This window comes from Heloderma suspectum, chromosome 6 (genome assembly GCF_057233095.1).
Source record: "Heloderma suspectum isolate Gila_16-S chromosome 6, 16-S_ref, whole genome shotgun sequence".
NCBI lineage: Eukaryota > Metazoa > Chordata > Lepidosauria > Squamata > Helodermatidae > Heloderma > Heloderma suspectum.
In genome coordinates this window covers 124,015,023-124,035,209 of record NC_139463.1, presented here as the reverse complement: position 1 = coordinate 124,035,209, position 20,187 = coordinate 124,015,023, and the positions used below count along the sequence as shown (strand labels likewise).

At 47.1% G+C, this 20,187-nt stretch overlaps 1 protein-coding gene across 1 annotated transcript; it reads right to left on the bottom strand.

The window, feature by feature from the left end:
* Positions 1 to 5,297: 5,297 nt before the first annotated feature.
* On the bottom strand, positions 5,298 to 12,391 carry REM2 (RRAD and GEM like GTPase 2). The gene is made up of 4 exons (XM_084808677.1): positions 12,118 to 12,391; positions 10,787 to 10,860; positions 7,703 to 7,910; positions 5,298 to 7,258 (listed from the first exon to the last, which is right to left on the bottom strand). The coding sequence occupies exons 1-4, from the start codon at positions 12,389 to 12,391 to the stop codon at positions 6,984 to 6,986; spliced, it is 831 nt and encodes a 276-aa protein (XP_084664803.1). The 3' UTR covers positions 5,298 to 6,983.
* Between the last annotated feature and the right edge of the window lie 7,796 nt (positions 12,392 to 20,187).

The following is a 20,187-nucleotide window of genomic DNA, read 5'->3' as shown; positions in this document are numbered from 1 at the left end:
CATGTGACTTTAGTCAGAGAAACAGAAACTACAAAGTTCAGAGCTGGTAGTTAGGGTGGAGAGAGCCATTTTCATGAGATAAAAACTAAAACAAATGCCCATGTTTGATTTTCCTACCTGCATGTGAGAGACAGAGCTATTAATTCATTTTCATGAGACTAAGGGCGCAATCCTACCCAGATAGGCGGCTGCCTCTGAACTCGGAGGTGACCGCCTATCCAATGCAGGGCAGGAGAAGCACAGAGGGGATCGTTCCCTCTGCGCTTCTCCTGCCCTGCATTTCGTCTAGACAGCTGATTGCGGCTGTCTAGCCACGGGAGGACGGGGCAGGGGAGGAGGCTGCTGTACAACACATTGGAAGTGTCTTACAGGCATTTCCACCCTCCCCACCCTGGAACGCCTGCAGACACGCCCCCGTTCGGCCGTTCCGCGCTCCTTTTGCGAGCGTGGAGGACGGGGCTGTTCCGCACTGCCTCCGAGGCAGCGTGGAAGTGGGTGGGAGGTCATTTCCCGGAAAGAAGATATCCTATGGCCATCTAGCCACTGTCTAGTGGCCATAGGATTGCTCCCTCCGTGTAAGGCTTAGCATGATTATGAAGAGACTTAATTGTAACTGTGTTATTTTTAAATATTTTTTTTTTTAGAAAACCTGATTAAAAAGTTTAAAATCTGATTTTTTAATAAATTTTTATCTTACCTGTCAATCCAGCATGCTTCCAACACATCTGAAAGGTACCAGGTTGGGTAAAGTTGATCTAGAGTTGTTTTCTGTTTCTGTTGATTTAGAGTTGCATTAATTATTTTAGTAGGTATACACTAAATGATTACCGGAGGGCCAGTTGTGTACTTTTAGCCATGTTCATGGTGAACACCCCAGTGACAGCTGATAAGGGTTCAGGAACAATCTGTGTTAAGTGTCTTGGATATGTAAACATTGATCCTAGAGCATTATTTAAACCAGCATCTGGTGTTGGAGAACAGGTGAGAAATGGGAAGCACATTGAATCAAATAATATTGCACTTCTTTATTCTAGGTTGCATAAACTCTTGGGGATCTTGTGGATTCTTTAGAAAAGCTTTTGGTTGGCTAATCATAGCACCGAGGTCATGGGTTCCATCCCTGTGCGAGCCATACTAGCTTTGAGTGCCAGCATGGTACAGGGTTGGATTAGGACCTAGGAGACCCAGGTTCAAGTCCCCACACACCTATGATGACCCTGGGGTCAGTAACATTCTCAGAAGAATCTCTCCATCAGGCTGCAGCAGAGGGAGCGGTAGAGAGCAGGGTACCCTGCAATCAGCCCCGGTCAACAGTCTGACCACAGCATTCTGGACCAGCTGAAGTTTCTGGTCACTTTTCAAAGGCAGTCCCATGTACAATATGTTACAGTAGCCGAAATGGGATGTAACTAAGGAGTGCATGACCATGGCCAGATGAGGCCTCTAGGAATGGGCACAGTTGGCATGCTAGCATCAGCTGTGCAAATGGCCTTCTGGCCACTGCCGAAATCTGGGCATCAAGGTTCAGGGCTGAGTCTAGGAGTCCACCCAAACTGTGAGCCTGGGTATTCAGTGGGAGATTGTAACCACATCCAACACTGTTTGAATTCCTGATCTGCCTTTCAACTAACCAGGAGCACCTCTGCCTTCTGGATTAAGTTTCAATTGTTCACCCTCATCCAGTTCATTACCAACATCAGGCACCAATTTAGAACCAGAACAGCTTCCTTGGAGTTGGATGGAAAGAAGAGAGAGAGCTGGGTGTTATCTGCATACTGGTGGCACCGAACCACAAAGCTCCACACAATCTCTCCCAGTGGTTTCATGTATACGTTAAATAGCATGAGGTACAAGAGGGAACCCTGAGCAACACCACAGGCCAATGGCCACAGTGCCGAACAGGAAGCCCCCAGTGCCACCTTCTGAAATCACCCTCCAAGAAGGACCGGCACCTCTGCCTCCCAGTTCCATTCCAGATAGACACCTCAGAAGCATACCATGGCCAATGGTAATGAAAGCCACCAAGATGCCCAGCAGAACCAACAGGGACATATTCCCCCTGTCCAGTTTCCAGTGTAGATTGTTTACCAAGGCAACCACAGCAGTCTCTGTCCCATAACCAGGCCTGAAGCCAGATTGAAATTGATCTGGGCAATCCACCTCATCCAGAAATCCCTGGAGCTGAGAAGCCACCACATGCTCCAACACCGTGACAAGAACGGGATTCTGGAGTCTGACTGGAAATACCAGACATCAAATACCTGATCATATACGATCAGGATTTACTTACTGAGAAATTCCTGGAGGACAGCATACCTACCACTACCAGGGATTCCCTCACTGGAGAGAGTTGTGTGTAAACATGTGAACAGGCCCCCCCCCCCCCGCACCCATGAACTATCTTTGCTTTCTAGAATAGTTCTCAGATGTTCTGTAATGTGCAGGGGGTGGGTGGGTGGGTGGGTGGGGGATAGGGGTGGTAGACATACAGGAGACTCAACAGGAAAGCCAATGTCAGACGGGTACCCTTAATGCAGAAAACCATTGCTTAAACGTTACTACCACACTTTGCTTCTGCCCTTTCCTGAAAAGCGTGAGCACTGGGGAAAATAAATATAAATAAACCTACTTGAAGAGTTCAGTGTCTTGGCTGATACCTGCTAAATGCTTACTCCCTGAGGACCCAAAATGGATGTTCAGGGGTCGAAATTGGGCATGCTAAGCTGTAAAAGAATGTTTAAGGGGAATTTGGGCAAGTTAGGTGGGATGTAGGATTAATGACGCATGGTCAATCCCCGCCTCTTCAACACAGGATGCTGCTATACAGGGGAAGGAGCATATCCATTAATGTATCTGTGCCGCCTTTAATGTGCAAAGGCTTTCATAACAACCCCCACAAACCAGTCATTAACATCCTATTTTTGCAGATGGGGAAACTGAGTCAGACTGCTTCTGTCCACTTCCTGAGTCTGTATTGGGGTTTCATAGTGTGGCTTTCCTATGGCAGCAACTGGTAAGGTAGCCATGTGTCCACTTTCACGGAGGGAAGTCCTCTGTTTGAAGGGCTGTCCGGTCGAGTCTCAGTTTAGAGATAATAAACCATAAGGACTGTCACCCATCGACAGCATGGACATGTGGACAGCAGGCTGACCAGGCAGACACACAAGTCATTGCATGTGGTGCAATGGATTGTATTTCGATTTAAAAGATAATAATGTCTTAATGTGCTTCTATACATATAAATTAGCATATGCAAATTTTATGCAAATCAGTGTCCTTTGCAGGGGGGGTGATTCGTAAGTGGCCACCCTAGCAACAGCTGCCTGCAAAGCCTCCTTCAGAAGGGCAGGTGCTGCTGAGGTCTTCCGTCTTTCTCCCCCCCCCCCCGACCTACCCCCAACCTTCTCCCATTGGGGGGGCAGGAGGTGCACAGCGGTTAAAACATTTCTTGCAAGGGCGCCTGTCTCAGTGTGAGGCAGAGGCTGTGGAGTCGGCAACGGAGAAAGTGCAAAGGATCTGTGCAAAGGTAAGACTGCAGAAAAGTGGAGTGTCGGCGGTGGTGGGGAGAGAATAGTGTTCTTTGTTGCAGGTGCAGCTCATTTGAGAGCAAGCGTAGGAGGCCCCCCTGGAAAGCGCTGACAGCCTGAGCCTCCAGCCTGTCTCCTCTGCTGACAAGGGGAAGCACGGCTTGCATCTTAAACAGGCTGCTGGTACTGTCTTTTGCTCCTAGGCCCCTTGCCTTGTTTCTTCTCTTCTCTTCTCTTCTCTTCTCTTCTCTTCTCTTCTCTTCTCTTCTCTTCTCTTCTCTTCTCTTCTCTTCTCTTCTCTTACACACACACACACACACTGCTGAACAGGCCTTAGCTTCTGAAGACTGGCCTTCCCCCAACCTGATGCCTTTCAGAAGTGTTGGACCGCAAACACGAAGAGGCAAAGCGGTGTAGCCTTGGAAACCTGTTCTCTCCAGGGTGGAGGAGGGTTCAAGCCCTGGAACAGATGGAATGGAGAGAATGTGCCTCTGAGCATGAGTAGAAGGGCTTTCTCTCTCATCGCTGAGCAACCACAACCAGTTCCTCCCACATAGGTATCCAGTTCAGCCTTTCCCAACCTGGTGCCCTCTAGATTTTATTTAATTTATTTCTGTACCGCCTTTGTAGACCAATTGAGGTGGTTTAGAAAAGGTCCAAAACGTAAAAACCATAACCAGATAAAAACGCAGAAAAACAGTAAAAACAACATTAAAACAACATAACAGTTTTAAAAGCCACGTTACAAAGATGCGTTTTGACCCCCTTCCTGAGCACAGAGAGAGTAGGGATTAGTTGCAACCCCAAAGGGAGGGCATTTGAGAGTTTGGGAGCAACCCAGGAGAAAGCAGGCCTTTGCAAGCGAGGGCGTCTTCAAAAGGGCCTCTCCTGCTGAACTTAGTAACGGAGCAAGTCCATGCTGAGACAGGCAGTTCCTCAGATCAGGGCCAGTCAGTAGGCATGGTCGGGCACCAGCCAAGGGCCCACTGGCCGGAACCCCTTGGAGTTGCTCCTCCCTTCACCATTGCAACTTGCTTCTTCACCTCCCCTGGCCCAGGCAAGAGCAGTGGTGAGGTGGAGCAGTAGATGCCATTGCCTGCTTGCTCACTGGCTCTCTGCCTGTTGCAAGCAGTAGCAGCGATGAGAAAGAGGGTGAGGAGCTGGTGACAATGGGGGTGAAGGGTGGACTCACTGAGGAAGGGGCTCCACTGAGGATGTCTTGCCCAAAGGCCCTCAAAAACTGAAAATCCAGGCTCTAAGCTGTTTCGAGATTTAAAGATCGACACCAACACCTGGAACTGAGCCTGGGAAACATTTGGCAACCAGTGCAGATCTTTTAGTACTGGGGTGATACTATAGAAATAGAGTGAGGAAGAGCAATGGCCTGGCTGGCTGGGAATTATGGGAGGGCCCCAGATGGGGGAAGGCTGAAGCAGAGGCTTTTGTTCCATCACAGAGGAAATTGCACCTAGGTGGGCTCCAGCCCCCACATCTGTCTTCTCAACACACCAATTTCTGGGTCTTAGCCACTCAGTTCTGGGATCACAGAAATCTACACCGTGTTCTTTCAGCAAATATTTCCCTGACCTACCACTGCCTTGCATATTGCCTGCTGTGTTCCTGCTGCCCTCCCCTCCTCCTCCTCCTCTTCCTCCTCTCTTAGCCATCTGTTAACTTTCCTTTTCTTCCTCCTTGCCCTCTGCACACATGCCAGTTTTTTTAATGTTCTGAACAGTCTCTAGCACAACAGGCACCGACAAATGAAGGTGTCGTGTAATAGAAAATGGCTTTAATTGAAAATAAGCACACAGCATTGTCAGGCACTCCGCCTCAAGTATCTCTTTCTTTCTTTTTGGTGGGTGGTGGGTGGGTACAGACAGCTACATCCGCAAAATCCTTGTCATTTTGGAATCTGAAGGTAATCTTCTCTATGGATTAAGAGTCGTGTCCTTTTAAGCCTTTTCTTTAAAAGAGATAGGGGAAAGCTGGTACATCATTAAAGGTTCCAGTTCATTGGCAGTTGCAGCCTTTAAAACAGAAAGTTCCAAGGGCAGTGGGCAGTCGGAAGCCCCCGCCTTGCTGAGATTCTTCAAAGTCCTTGCCTTTAATAGCCTCTTTAAAGGGGAGGTGATATCCTGCTGGCACATGGAGACTTCTTGGTCTGATTTTTAACTGAATTAAAAGGATGCTGTGGCCTGGCGTTAGAAGCTTCTTAAAAGTGATGTGCCAGATATGGAGGTTAAATGATAATCTTCTAGGACAACCTAAAACAGGAGAATGTTCCCTGGTTGTGTGCCTTTAAGGTAGTGATTCTCTTAAAGGAGAAGTGCATGTGTTTGGCATATAAAATGGCAATTTCCTATGCAGAGGTCTTTTAAAAAGGTTAAAAGATGAGCATTGACATGAAGCATAAATAAGTAAATGAAATACACTTTCCAAGGCAGCTATTAGCTGGTTGATTTGGTGCACTTGAGTGCTCTTTAAAGTGAGTTACACAAAGTGTAAAAACTTATATTATGCAAAAGTATGAGATCCAAACTGTTCCCCCAGATGGTGCCTTTAACAGCCTCTTAAAGGTAAGGGCAAATATTTAAGCAAACACAAAGCATTCCTGTTTGTTGGACCCTGTAGAGACACATTCTAAGGTCGGTGCCTTTAAGCAGGGTATCTTAAAGGTGAGGTGCACAAATGTAGAGAAAAATATTTTTTTCTAGCACAAGCCCATGGATTTTAGATTCTCTTCAAGTTGTTGTGTGTGAATGCAGAGGTCAGTGTGATACCTCCAAAATATCTCCTAAGATTTAGCAAAGAAGCACAACAAGTAAGGCTTTGTGCAAAAGTCCAGACAATTTGTACACAAGTACAGTAGACAAACAGTTCACTCGAGATTCGGTGCCTTGAAAACTCTCCTCTAAGGGAGTGTGGGCACCTGAGTGTGACAGACAAAAAGATACACACATCAAGAACAAAATCCTGAGTCTCTTGACAGAAGCATTTTGTGCCAGCCTGGCACTTTTAAGATGTCCTTACAGGTGACATTCAAAATTACGGTAGACAAAAAAAAGTCTCACAATAGTGCCAGGAAAATTTTTTGAAAAGGTGAGAGAGGCACGTGAGTCTGGCAAACGAGCAGCTATTTCCATCTCGTATAAAGCCTTCCATGAGTAGCTCAAAAGATTTTATAAAACTGGATTTTTAAATAAATCCTTTTAACGGTCCAACATTGCGCAGAGGACAAAAACAAGTAAAGCTTGTCAGGTATGCATTGAAGCTGATTGGAGAGTTGAGCCTAGGAGGATTACGGGAATCTTGCTACGCTCCAGAACAGCCCCCGTCCTGGGTCGTTATGGCTGCTGTCCTGAGCTTAGTGCAGTTGGGGTGGGGAAAGTACGTAGTGGAGTGTCTTGTCTTTTCTTGCAGAGACTTCTTGGGTGTTGAGGAAGGAGAATGGGAGGCTCATAGCACAGAAAGGTCATTGCAGGATTTTGACCTCTGCTTAAAGAAGCGTCCATTCCGGGGCACAAGGCTAGAGAGGAAACGTTTGGCTTTCTTGGTGAGGCTCTCACGACGGCCCCCGGCTCCCTCCCTGCTGAAGCCATCGCCCTCACGCCGACGGCGGCGCAGTCGGATCTGGCGCACGACGCCTTCAAAGAGCTCTTCCGTGTTGTGATGTAGCGCTGCTGACGTCTCGATATGCTTGCAGTTCATCATAACTGCCAGGCTGCGGCCCTCTAGGTTCCGGCGTGGGGGGAGAAGAAAAAGAAAGAGAAGGAAAGAGAAAGAGAAAGATTTAGTAACCTCTCCTGGTTTCTCTCTCCTACTTTTGCCCCCAGGAGAATGAATTCCTCCCCACAGCTTCTAAAATAGTGGAGCAGAAGCCCAATTTTGCCTTCTGAGGCAAAGAACAAGATGGCAGCCCTTCCCTTTTCATGGACAAAAGCGAACTGGACTGACAGTTGAATCTTTCTTCAATATTGGCAATGGGATGGTGTTCTCCACCGCACCTGAAGGGAGCAGGCTAGCTTAGGATTCACAGGGTGAAACGTGCTGCCACCTCCTAGCATCTGCCGCCTGAGGTGACTGGCTAAGTCTGCCTTATGGTAGGGCCGGCCCTGTGTGGCTATGTAAGGGAAATTCACTCTGAGTGCTTAGGTAATAGTATTTGTGCAACTCACCCTCCCGTGAGACCTCCCTGGATCGTGCCAGGTCACTCTTGTTCCCCACCAGGATAATGGGAGGATCCGTTCTTGGGCTCCCTGCCCGCAGGCGCAAGAGAGTTGGGGGCACCCGTGTGAAGCTGCGGCGATCAGTCACTGAGAAAACCACCAGGAAGGCATCTCCTGTCTGGAGACAAGATTCCTGCATCCATCCTCCTGGATCTCCCTGTGGAAAAGTTTGTGGGGAGGGAAAAGCTGAAAGAAGTGAGGTTGTGCATGGATTTTGTGGGATGCTACTCACAACCATACCTCACTCCTACATATAAGCCCTTGGGCGCCGCATTCTAGTTGTGGGCAGGGCTGAAGGCAAGATACCAGAAATACCTGCATATTGTAGCTTAAAGCTCTTAGTGCAAGCTACTGAGCATTAGGAGAGGCATATCAACCATTTAAAATGTGTGTGTGTGTGTGTGTGTGGAGGTGGGATTGTACAAAAGCAGGAAACAGAGGTGGGGTCAGCAGGAGGGGACATGCCCAGGTGGCCTAGATTGGGACCCTAGGCCTGAAGCTCCCCCCACTCCAGCTTTAAGGATACAAATCCTTCCAAGGCAGCTTACAACAAAAATCAAAATGCAATAATATAAAACACAATGAGTTGGACCCAGATTTAGTCATATTTAGAGTAGATCCATTGATAGCAACACAACTTAAGTTATCATGATCAAAGTCCCATTGATTTCAATGGGTCTACTCGAAGTTTGACTAAATCTGGATCCAGCCCAGTAAGGCCATGTTTCTGCTGTCAGTTGGGTCTGGGACAGTGGCAGAGACATTATGCTATTTGAGAAATGGTGAATTTGGCTAATTTCAGTGCAGATAATGGTGACTCTAGAGTTTACTCTCTTCTCTTAAGATTCCCAGTCAGCTGAATGCACTCTAACACTGTATGCTGCTCCCACATGTCTTGAAAACACTACCACTTTCCACATCAGTCTGCATATTTGTATTACCCGCCCCCTGTCCGTGATTCCTGACGAGTAGTATACTTTTTTGTAGATTTGCATACATTTGCATGCCACTTCAGGAATGCTGTGAAATTTAGAACACATTTCCATATGGCTGCATGTTAAAATAAAATAATAATTTTTTAAAATCCCAGACAATTCCATATGGTTGTCTAGATTTACATAAATCTTGAATATAACCGCCTGCATTCCACATAACCACACTGAAATAGTAGCAAAACGTTCTTAGGATCTGCTCCATATTCATGGGATTTCTCTTTCTGAATATTTACTGGAAAACTTAGTAACCACCTGCATTTTTCTTAACAACCATTTAGGCCTCTTTAGGACAACCCTCCTTACATTTTGTGTTTGTCACCATTTTTCTCTGCCAAGTAATCCAAGCTGAATTCTGCAACCGGTTTAAATTGTGGAAATGAGGCATATTTCCCTATATTTTAATTCTGTAAACTGCCTTGATAGTTTTTCTGAAGGACAGCCTAAATATTGGACATGCCTTAATGACTGAACAACAACAGTTAATAAATACATATTTTCTCATTTTTGTAAATTTTGTCTGCTTCTACTTGCCCCTTGCCATGGCAAAGAGCAACACAGCACACTGAAGTTTTTTGTTCTTGTCCCCTGGAAATCCCACTCAACAACCTCCCCACTTTCTGAGATTTGGCTTGTCATTGCCCACATGTTCTCCAAGCCTTAAGGACTAGGAACTTGGCTGGCTCTTAAATAAAATGTAAAAAAGATTCTCAGAATGCTGAATTTGTTATCGATTGCCAATTTCTATGTATGCTCAGAATCCTGGAACACATCTACTTTGAAAGTGGAAAACCAGGGCAGATGCTGGAACATTGGTATAATCCTCTCCCAGCAAACCAACTCCTGTCAGGATATAGCCCACCGTGTTTTGTTTGTTTAGATTGGAGCTGTTACCCAGTGAAATAAATCTTAGTACACCCTGTAAGTTTCCTTCCATGGGGAAAATATCAGTTTTGGTGGTGGAGGCATGATTTTCACTGGGTGAAAGATTAAATTTCCCTCAGCACCACAAGCCTGATCCAAATTCTCCCCCACCCATGGCTGCTGAGTGTTGTTGTTTTTTAAATAAATGGGAAATCAAATCACAGGTCTCCATCGTATGCTCTAGCTATAAGTTTAAATTGATTCAGACTGAATACATTTGCATATGAATAACCCAACAGTTCTGAAGACAAGAGCATTTTTTTTTTGATTTTTAGATTACGAGTATATGCATCACAGAGCAGGTGCCATCTTAGAAGAGGCCTGACTTCCCATGTATGTGTGAGAGAGACAGAGAGCCACTTCTAAGACTGCCTGCCCTTTATGGCTGATGTCACTACTTATATTAAAAATAAAAAAAAAAAATGTTTTTAGGTGCATTGCCAGATTCATCAGGCAAGCAGCTTTTAAGTCACTCAAAGGACTCTTAGGGAGCAATCCTAACTAGATAGGCGGCCACTTCCAACCTCGGAGGCGACCACCTATCCAAAGCAAATCAGGAGAGGCATGGGGGAATCGTTCCCTCAGCGCCTCTCCTGGCTTACTATTTTTTGCTAGAGAGCCGTTTTTGGGAGAGGAAGCTGCTGTACAACACATTGGATGTGTCGTATGCGCAGTTCCGCTCTCCCTTCCCCGGAGTGCCCCCCAGCCCCGGCCCTTTTCAGTTGCTTCACACTCCTCTGGCGAGTGCGGAGGATGGGGTTTCTCTGCGCTGCCTCCGAGGCAGCACAGACAAGAAGGGCAGTCGGTTTTCCGGAAACCGACCTCGGAGCGCGGGCTCCGAGGTCGGTTCCTGGAAATGAGCATATCCTATGGCCCGCTAGACAGTGTCTAGCGAGCCATAGGATTGTTCTCTCCATCGGTTAATTGCGCCAATTGAACAACTAACAGTGCAACCCTATAAATTCTCAGAAATCCCATTCTCAGTGGGGCTAAATGGGTATAGGATTGTTGTAAGCTAAATGTTCTAGCCTTAAATTGGATAGTGAACCTCTCTCTTTTGATTTAATAATATTTTTCCTGCTGGGAATGATCCCCTGGGCGAGAGAGATGTGCCTACCTGGTCCCAGATGTCATATAATATTAGGGTGACTTCTTCATCATCCACACAGAATCGTCTTTCGTAGGAATCCTCTGGGGGACAAAAGAAAGTGTGTGTGTGGAATGAGAATGGTGGAACTGTTGGAAATATGCCATTTCTGGTAGACATTTATGGGAGCAGGGGATTTGCACAGTGGGTGCAACCCCAATTTATGCAGGAGATTCAGGGCAGCTTCAGGTTGGCTTATGAAACTGTTGCCAGATATCTGCAAGCTGTCGCATACTTACCAGCTTTGTGGTTGATTGGTTAAATTGCACATGTTTCATAATTTGAACAAGTCTGTTGGATGGTACTTCATGGAAACTGCCCAGGGCAGCCTTCTGGGTAGAAATGTAGGGTAGAAATTAGGTAAATGAAATTATTTGGGGGGAGCACCACAGGGTGGTCCAAGCATTTTAGCAAGGTTTAGAGATGCACATGCACACACACCAGATTATACCAGGATAAGTTAGTGATAATGTTTAGGAGTGCTGGGATGACCTCCATGTTTTTAAGACATGAAAAGTGTTCTGTTTATATCAGGGGAGGCTGATGGCTCCAATTTCGGTGGGTTAGAGATTCCAGTCTGGGTTTTAGTTACAACCAGCCAGACATCTAAAGGAGCTATCCAAGATGCTGAACCCATTTTGGGGATATGATTCAGCTCCTTGGATAGCTCCTTTAGACATTTATTTATTTATTGCATTTATACCCCGCCTTTTTTCCTCTTGCAAGGAACCCAAGGCGGCTTACATTATCATCCTCCTCTCCATTTTATCCTCACAACAACAACCCTGTGAGGTGGGTTGGGCTGAGAGTCTGTGACTGGCCCAAAGTCACCCAGTGAGCTTCCATGGCCGAGTGGGGACTAGAACCCAGATCTCCCAGCTCCTAGTCCAACACTCTTGCCACTACACCACACTGGCTCTCTCTTTGCTCCACTCTCTCTCTCTCTCTCTGACATCTGGCTGGTTGTAACTAAAACCCAGACTGGAATCTCCGACCCACCGAATTTGGAGCTGCCAGCCTCCCCTGGTTCATGTCATCCCCACATCCCATGTCAGTTCATTCAGTATTTCAGAGTCCAGGGCAAGCATGAGCTAGTTTCCTCCTGGCATTTTGAAATTCTGGCTAAAAACTTAAATTCAGCACAAAACCTGCCTTCCATGACAAGAAAAGCCACGTGTCTTGGTTCTGCATTTGCACAGTTCTTAGGGAGGAATAAGTGGGTTGCCAGAGAAAATGTGGCAACCCCCTGCGCCACCTGCCACACTATCCTCCCGCTTCTCCTTAGCTCTCCTTTTACTCACCTGTATGCTCCTCCTCGTGATGGGCGCCCCCTTTCAGGCCTCCAAAGATGGCTGCCAACGTGGTCTTCCCTACACCGCTCTCGCCAAGTAACATGACTTTATAAGGCCCTCGGCCCCCTGCAGGGCTTGCTCCCGCATTGCCGCCCACCTCTGGGGAGCTTGGGGGAGAGTCCAGTTCATCCACAGCTGACGCTCTCATGAGCTGGTGTTTAATGGGCAAGGGCATACTGCCACGCCTTGGTCCGGCACCTGCTAGCGTTGGGGGCAACGTCATGGTGGACAGGGAGCTGCAGGAACAAGGGTGAGGTACATAAGACACGTTCCCAAGATGGCCACCCCTCTTTTTCCCAACCACTGATTGCTGGGTACTTTCTTTTTGTGTACTTTCCCCAATTCTAAAAGGTTGAAATGCCCCCCTAAGACTTAGTGACTGGCAGTAAGAGCTTCCAGCTACAATATGCTGGTATTTTTGGCCCCACCCCTTTGCCTTTGGCTCTGCCCCTTTGCCTTTGGCCCCACCCACCACTGGAATGTGGCCCCCGAGAACATCTTTGAAATTGAACTCAGCCCACAGCTTGAAGGAGGGTCCCCATTTCTGCTTACAGCCATTCATTGATTGAGACCAGGGAACCTGAAGGAGAGCCTACCGCAGCATCAGCCAGCCTGTAAACTGAGGTAATCTGAGGCCCTCTCCGGGTGCCCCTGTTGACAGAGGTATGGCGAGTGATGAGCAACCAGAGGGCCTTTCGTGTGGTGGCACCCCATCTGTGGCCTCCACATCAGCCTGCCTGTACACTGAGGTAATCTGAAGCCCTCCCCTGTTGACAGAGGTATGGCGAGTGATGAGCAACCAGAGGGCCTTTCGTGTGGTGGCACCCCATCTGTGGCCTCCACATCAGCCTGCCTGTACACTGAGGTAATCTGAAGCCCTCCCCTGTTGACAGAGGTATGGCGAGTGATGAGCAACCAGAGGGCCTTTCGTGTGGTGGCACCCCATCTGTGGCCTCCACATCAGCCTGCCTGTACACTGAGGTAATCTGAAGCCCTCCCCTGTTGACTGAGGTATGGCGAGCGGTGAGCAACCAGAGGGGCCTTTCATGTGGTGGCACACTGTCTGTGGCCTGCTCTCCCCCAGGAGGGCTCCCACACTGTTGTGTTTTTAGGGGTAAGTGAAGACCTTTTTATTTTCTGAGGACTTTGAAAGAATGTTTAAGAATCATATGAAATTATGTTTTGAATTTTTTTTAGTGTGTTCACCTTCCCAAGGCAGCTTATAAAGTAATCACAAAAGCAACGATGCAATAGGATTACAACCTATGAGAACAATAAAATAGCAAACAAGAGGATTAAATAACATTAAAATAACATCAGCAGATAAAACCATGCTTAAAACATAGTGCCATAAAATCACCCCAGAGCAGACTGGAATAAATGTCTGCTTTTATTCCAGTTTTTAGGGCTCTTCTAGAGGGTGGATTAAAAACTGATCAAATAAATAAATAGAAGTCAGTGGTTTATCTTAGTGAAATTAGTGAAGAGTGGCTACTACCACAAATTAAGCTCAGACTGCCAGTAAAGTAAATTTTACCACACAATGTAGAGATACCACAAAGTTCTCCAGAGATACTCATCGTACTCTCTGCCACAAAAGGAATGTATGAAAAAGAGTGTAGAGATGGGTATCACTTTTTTTGCCCTAACTATATTTTGTGGCTGAGACATCCATGAGTATCTCTGGGGAACTCGTGAGCTACTCTGTGTGCTACTCTGTGTGGCAAAACCTATTTTCACGACGGTGCCATGCAACTCACATGATACACAGCTATGGTTGCATGTCAGGCTAGTAACACTTAAAGAGACAAGCAGGGTGTGTGCTTAAAACCACAGACACACTCACACAAACGATGTCTCCGTACACACCGTGGTAAATATATTCACCAAGGAAGAGAAATGAGAGTGTAGACAACAGGCAGATTTTCAACATCGCACGGACATGCACAACACTTTCTGTCATAAAATTAGAAGCAGTTAAACCCATCTCTTTCTATCTCACACCCCATAGACTAGAGAGAGAGAAAAGCACATGGAGCAAAAGTGAGAAAAGCACATAATGTACAACTCACAAATATTTTTTCTCTTTCGCCCTCGCTTTCACACAAACTCTCTCCACCTCATGGACACATTAGTCCTTGTCACACTGCAGAAGGCGGACGGGCAGGCACACGCACACACCATCTTGGATAGCCAGCCTTCTTTCTTGCTCCACAGTACAAACTACTTTTGGGAAAGACCCAGGGGATGTGGGTTACTTTGTTTAGGTGTCTGGATTACCATAATTGTAGTCAAGATTGATTACTTGCCCCCCCCCCCCAACGTTGACTGTTACGGAGTTCGAGGTGGTGGTCGTTTTGGCATCCCCTGTAGCTGGGCTCACTTTCTAGAGTTACTAGGCGATCTTTTCAGGCACCTGGTGGGAAGTCAGATGTCCGTTCTTGCTCTTTACTTGTGACTTGCATGCGTGATACTTTAAAAAAACATTGAGGGGTGAAAGAGGAAGGCTGAGAAAATAAAGTTGCCTCTTTTTTTTGTGACAGAGCTCCTGTTTCCTTAACAGCTGCAAGACACACAGAAATTCAACAGGCAGAGCTTTCTCCAGTGTGGCTATCCAACGATGGGAAATGCTTTACTTCTTCCATTTCTGCTGGTGTGCAGCTTATGCAAGGCACAGGAGCCCTGCTGGGAGATGGGGAAAGATGGCCATCTTAAAGGAAAAGGAGTAATAACGGTAGCACCCTGGCTTTGGGCAGCAGGATGGCCCTGGAATTCTACACCTGGTCAGCAAAAGGGCACTATAGATCAAGTTACACAGCTCTCCCGCTTCTCACCTGCCACACCCTCCACCCTAGCACGTGGCAACACATGCACCCTCAATAATTACAATTGGTGAATGTATATAAGATACACAGAAAAAATGAGCAGTTTCCTTTTTGTGGACACTCCCCTGCCCAGAAGCATAAACAAACAGAATAATAAGAGCAAGATGCGACCACAAAGGCATACCTCGTCTGCTCACAGAAGAGCACAGACACACCCACTGGTTCATGTGCAGCATTCACACAACCCCCGGCTGACATACTCAATGGGAGGACACCATTCCGGTTTGCCATGGCTGCACAACAGCTCATGACCAAGATACATCTGGTGTGGAGGAAGATAGTCCCTGGGAAACATACACGCGGTTCACATACACATGTAGTAACTCTGTGGATGTGCTGGTCTGTGCACACTGTCGCGTGCTTGCTGTTTGCCTGCAAACATTGCTTATGCTTGGAATACAATTATGCCCTCATTTGATCCATCAGAGGACTGGCTTACTCTGATACACAGAGGCACACAAAACCCAGAGATTTGCTGTATTTATGTGAATATATGAATGGAGGCACGGGTGTATGCACACATATGCGCATACAGACTCAAATACAGATAAGCAGGTACCACAATGCATCTCACACACAGCCATGTACTTTATGGTTATGTTGTCTAATGCACAGTGGCACAATATGGAGTCATGGACAGTGACACCACACACACACACACACACACACACAGAGAGTAGCATTTTCCAATGTGGGTGCACGCATACTCACAAAAGAAGGGATAAAGCCAAACATTAATGCCTACGTAAACCCAAATACCTTCCGTTCTATTGACTACTGGAACGACACAAATCTACAAGTGCACAATATATCCCTGCAAAGCCACACGTGACCCATAAATCAAAGACAGCTACATGACCAGTGCATTGGTTGTACATCCTGCAATAACTTCCTCTGAGAACACGCATCACAGATGGGCATGCACTGCATTCACACAAATCTCACTAGTGTCATGAAGACACGCTCTCCCATTCACACAGACACAATCACACTTGTTCCCTCCAGATGCTGATCATGCGTGAGGTTATATGCGCGCACACACACATCTAATGCATGCACTCAGACACTCTTATAAACACAGAAATACGAACACACACAGACAGACACAGACACCCCTACTTGTGACGATCGCAGTTCTGAGTGGTGGGACTCCAGGGGAAAGTGGAAACAGATTGCCTGAATCTGAAGTTGTGGATATCATGGTAGCACCAGCAAGCCCCATGCATCAAACTCCCTTCAGATAAATCTCATTCTATTAAATTCTCAGCCGCTTGGATGCAAGAGCCATCGTGCACTGTAAAGGCACACTGAGCCACGATGAGTTGTTTGACGCTTATTTCCAGTGGAACTCGGTTGTATGAAGGAATCTATCATGAGGGAAATTCAACATCCCCCCCCGTCCCCCAGTTTTGTCAAAATCCACTTTGCTGGAAGCAAAGAGCCTGTGGACATCCTTCAGAGAAATCGGTTTCCACTTGGTGCCTTTACCACCACTCTGCGACTGGAAATGTTATCATGCATTATTGAGCGGGGTGGGGGGGAATGCCGCTGGAATCACCGCAATTGTTTGGTGCAAAATTCCAGCAGAACGGTCCAGTCAAGTCTGCGGCAGTGCAAAGTCCCAAAAGTGCACACCAGCGCCTCAGCAAATATGTCTTCCGATTGTGGCACAAGCTTTCCCAGGAGGCAACAGCCTACTTTGCCAGATGCCAAGGTGAAGACGCGGGTTTTAATGTAGGCGCTTTCTCTCTCACAGGTACCAGCAGCTGTGACCTCGCGCATACCCTGTCTCAACTAGAAGCACCATGCTCGGCCATGTTCTTATAGCCACACCGGCTGGCTCATTCTAGGTAACCCCGCCGGCTTCGCATGCACTGTCTCTCGCAGAGACATCTGTTGGAGACATGTTGACAAAGACACAATAGCCTGCCGAGGTAACAGCCGCCCACTGAAGATCGAACCCCTGGATCCCACATTTCCTTCCTGCTCTCTCACTTTGGGGAGGGGGTCCTCCCCGTTATCCCCAGCTCACCACCTGCTTTCCAGTAGGAGGAGGTAAAAGGGGGGGGGGCTGTCACCCCTTCCTTGGCAGATCCATCTGCTTCCTCCACGCTCTCTGCTTTCAAAGCTGTCAGCCATCCCCCTTTAAAATGCCTTTCTTCCCCCACACCTCCAAGAATTAAAAAAAACAAAAACCTGGGGATGCCCCGCCCTGGAGAGGTCACGCATGTTTGGAAACCCAGTATCCCTCTGCCCACACACACATAAAAACCCCCCAACCCACCTGTTCGCGACACACCAGAATCCTGAGCGAGGATGTTAAATTTGGAAGGGATCCCAGGCGATGCCCACAGCAATCTGCAGCCCAAATGTGGAGGAAGGAAGGAAAGGGAAAAATTAGCAGGAGGGATGTATTTGGATGATAGACAGGTAGACCTAGGCAAGGGGGTGTGGTTCTGGAGAGGGGACAGCATGGGGGGAGACCGAGAGATAGTAAGCGATTGGAGGATGGTTGGGGAGGGAGAGGAACACCGCAGGAGGCTTAGCCAGATGGATAGCTAGATTAGAGCAGGTCTATGGGGATTAAGAAAGCGGTTATCTATTTACCAAATGCATGGATTGGTAAATGGCTGGGCAGAACATTTGCATGGAAAGGATCAATAGACAGGGTGAAAAGATGTGGGGTAGATGGATGGAGAGACAGATGAGCAAAAAAAGGAAGGGGGAACAGATCACATCCACTCCACCTTTTGACCAGAAAACTGCTCCAGTAGATAGCTTATGACACAGCATGATGAAAAGATCTACAAACACATTTTTAGCCTAGCGTGGAGGCAATGTGGTTCATTGCCTCTGCTGCAGGGCAGGGCCATCGACCTACAAGTCCTTTCTCCTCCCCACACCCCACCAACCCACACAATCCAGGCTGTGTCATGAGTGGAGGGAAGGTGTCCTGGGGATAACGGTTCCTGCAGGTGACTCAAGGAAGTGAGCCAAGCTGCACACTGCAGATAAAGCCATGAAGACACAGGATAAGAGTAATAGTAGAGGAACACCCCCCCCCCCTCAGCTTTGCATCAAAGAGAAAAAAAGGAGAGAATGCATTTGTAGATGGAGGACATGGGGAGCATGGTGAAGCAAAAGCAGAACAATATTTCAATGAAGTACAAAGAAAGATTGATGCAGAAAATTTGTGTATGTGTGAATGTATCTCATAAGGTTCATTGGTTGGTAAGTAGAATGTACTCAGATACAGGAATGGATGAAGTTGATAATACAGGAAGAGAGCGAATGTAAAATGGATAAATGATTGAACAGCCAAAGAAGCATGTCAAGAAGAAACAGTAAATGAAATATTTTCATGGGGAACGAAGCACAGAGCAAGCCCATGGATGTTTTCCTTCGATGAATGGTTTTGTATGGAAAGGAAGGGGTGGGCAGAGATGAGAGACGGTTCACAGGAGAGATTTCCTCTCTCCCGCTTTAAAGATGCTGAATTAGCTGCTCAGTCTAATTAGGCAAAGGGGGGGAATTATACCATTAGTCATGGGTGGGAGGATGCTAATGAAGCACAATTAATGCCTGCCAGAGGGTGACCCCCCCCAAACAAGAAAAACAAGGTTGAGCCTGGCTGAAGTGTGTGTGAGCCCATGGGGACTAGGTATAAGTGTGTGTATGTGTGTGCATATTATATATATGTGTGTGTGCGTGCAATATATATATATATATATATATATATATATATGGCACACATGTCTGTTTGCTTATTTTGCACTACTGGATGTAATGGTGAGGAATTCAAATAAAAAACAAGTACCTAGGTCTCATGGTGCATCTGGTTGCCCTCCAAGGTCCACCTTCCTTTTACGCACTTTCTACATTCAGTGACGTGGAAGCAATGGAACCTTGTCCCAGTCCATCAGGCTAGAGAGGATTTGAACTCGCAACCCTTTGAAGCCAGTTTCCAGGCTGTTGACCGGACAACAAGCTGGAGATGCCTGAAGGGAGAGACTTGCATTCTATACAATTGCGTCTCTGCTGTTTTTCATTTGTGTTAATCCAGGCTGCCTGCCTCCATGTTCTGTACCCACTTCAAACGTCATTACAGCAGTCCGTGTGGCTCTTTTGTGGGCACTTAACTGCAAGGGGAGCCATCTGTGTCAACAAGGTCCCGGGCTTTAACCATGCAAACAAAACCAGCCTCACCCTGTCCCTAAAAATTAGAGGCTTGGTTGACATCGTTCACTTCGCCTGAATGCATGTTCTGGGATCTTCTGCTCCCCATGTGCTCCTGGTTTCCATACCAGCTGGGCCCACACAGTCAGTGAAGTCCACCTCACCCACAAGCATGGGTGACTAATCTGGGTAAAGCAGGGTGTTGAACCCCAAGGGCCGAATTCCGTGTCTGAGAAGCTCTCGGGGCTCACATCCCAGTGGTGGGTGGGGCCAAAGGAAAAGAGGCAGGGCGAAAATATATTTTAAAAATCCCAGCATATTTTAGTTGAAAGCTCTTATTGCTTAGAATGGGGGGAAAACTGCACAAAAAGCCAGGAAACCACCAACATTCGGTGGTAGGGGGACATGGAGTGGGGCCAAGGGAAGGGGGTATGGTCATCTAAGGAACCCTCGAGGGCTGGATCAGGACCTAAGGGGGCCAGATTTGGCTCCCGGGCCTGACGTTGTGCACCCCTGTGTAGAGGATTGCAAGAAAAGTTGAGAAGGGTCTCCAAAACCCCATCCCATTTGGCCCCCTACCCAAAGGCAGGTCCAACCAATCACCAGTTTCTTCAGCGCCTTCACACAATGGCCCATCACTGTGCCGCATGTAGAGCAGCAGAGGATACTGCCTCCCAAACCGTCCTTGTTTTACAGCCAGTAGGTGGTGCCGTGGTGCAATCCATGACCGCTGTATTTCTCCTCCCACTTATAAAATCGCATGAGTCCATTTAGTCGATTCATCTTCAACTCCGCAAAGCTGTTACTGTTGTTCCCATCTTTCATATAGCAAACTGGGATGACTTGAGTCATCTGCTACTTGTTTCCATAACAAAAGATTAGGGACTCTAATCTCAGGATTAATATAAAACAGAGATAGGCAACTTTTGGCCCGCCAGATCTTTTGGCCTACAATTCC

Coding starts and splice junctions, on each gene's coding strand:
- REM2 (XM_084808677.1), bottom strand. CDS start 12,391: ATGACGTTGCCCCCAACGCTAGCAGGTGCCGGACCAAGGCGTGGCAGT. Junction 10,861..12,117: donor TCACGAGGAGGAGCATACAG/GTGAGTAAAAGG, acceptor TTTGTCCCCCAG/AGGATTCCTACGAAAGACGA. Junction 7,259..7,702: donor CAGGGAGGTCTCACGGGAGG/GTGAGTTGCACA, acceptor GCCGGAACCTAG/AGGGCCGCAGCCTGGCAGTT.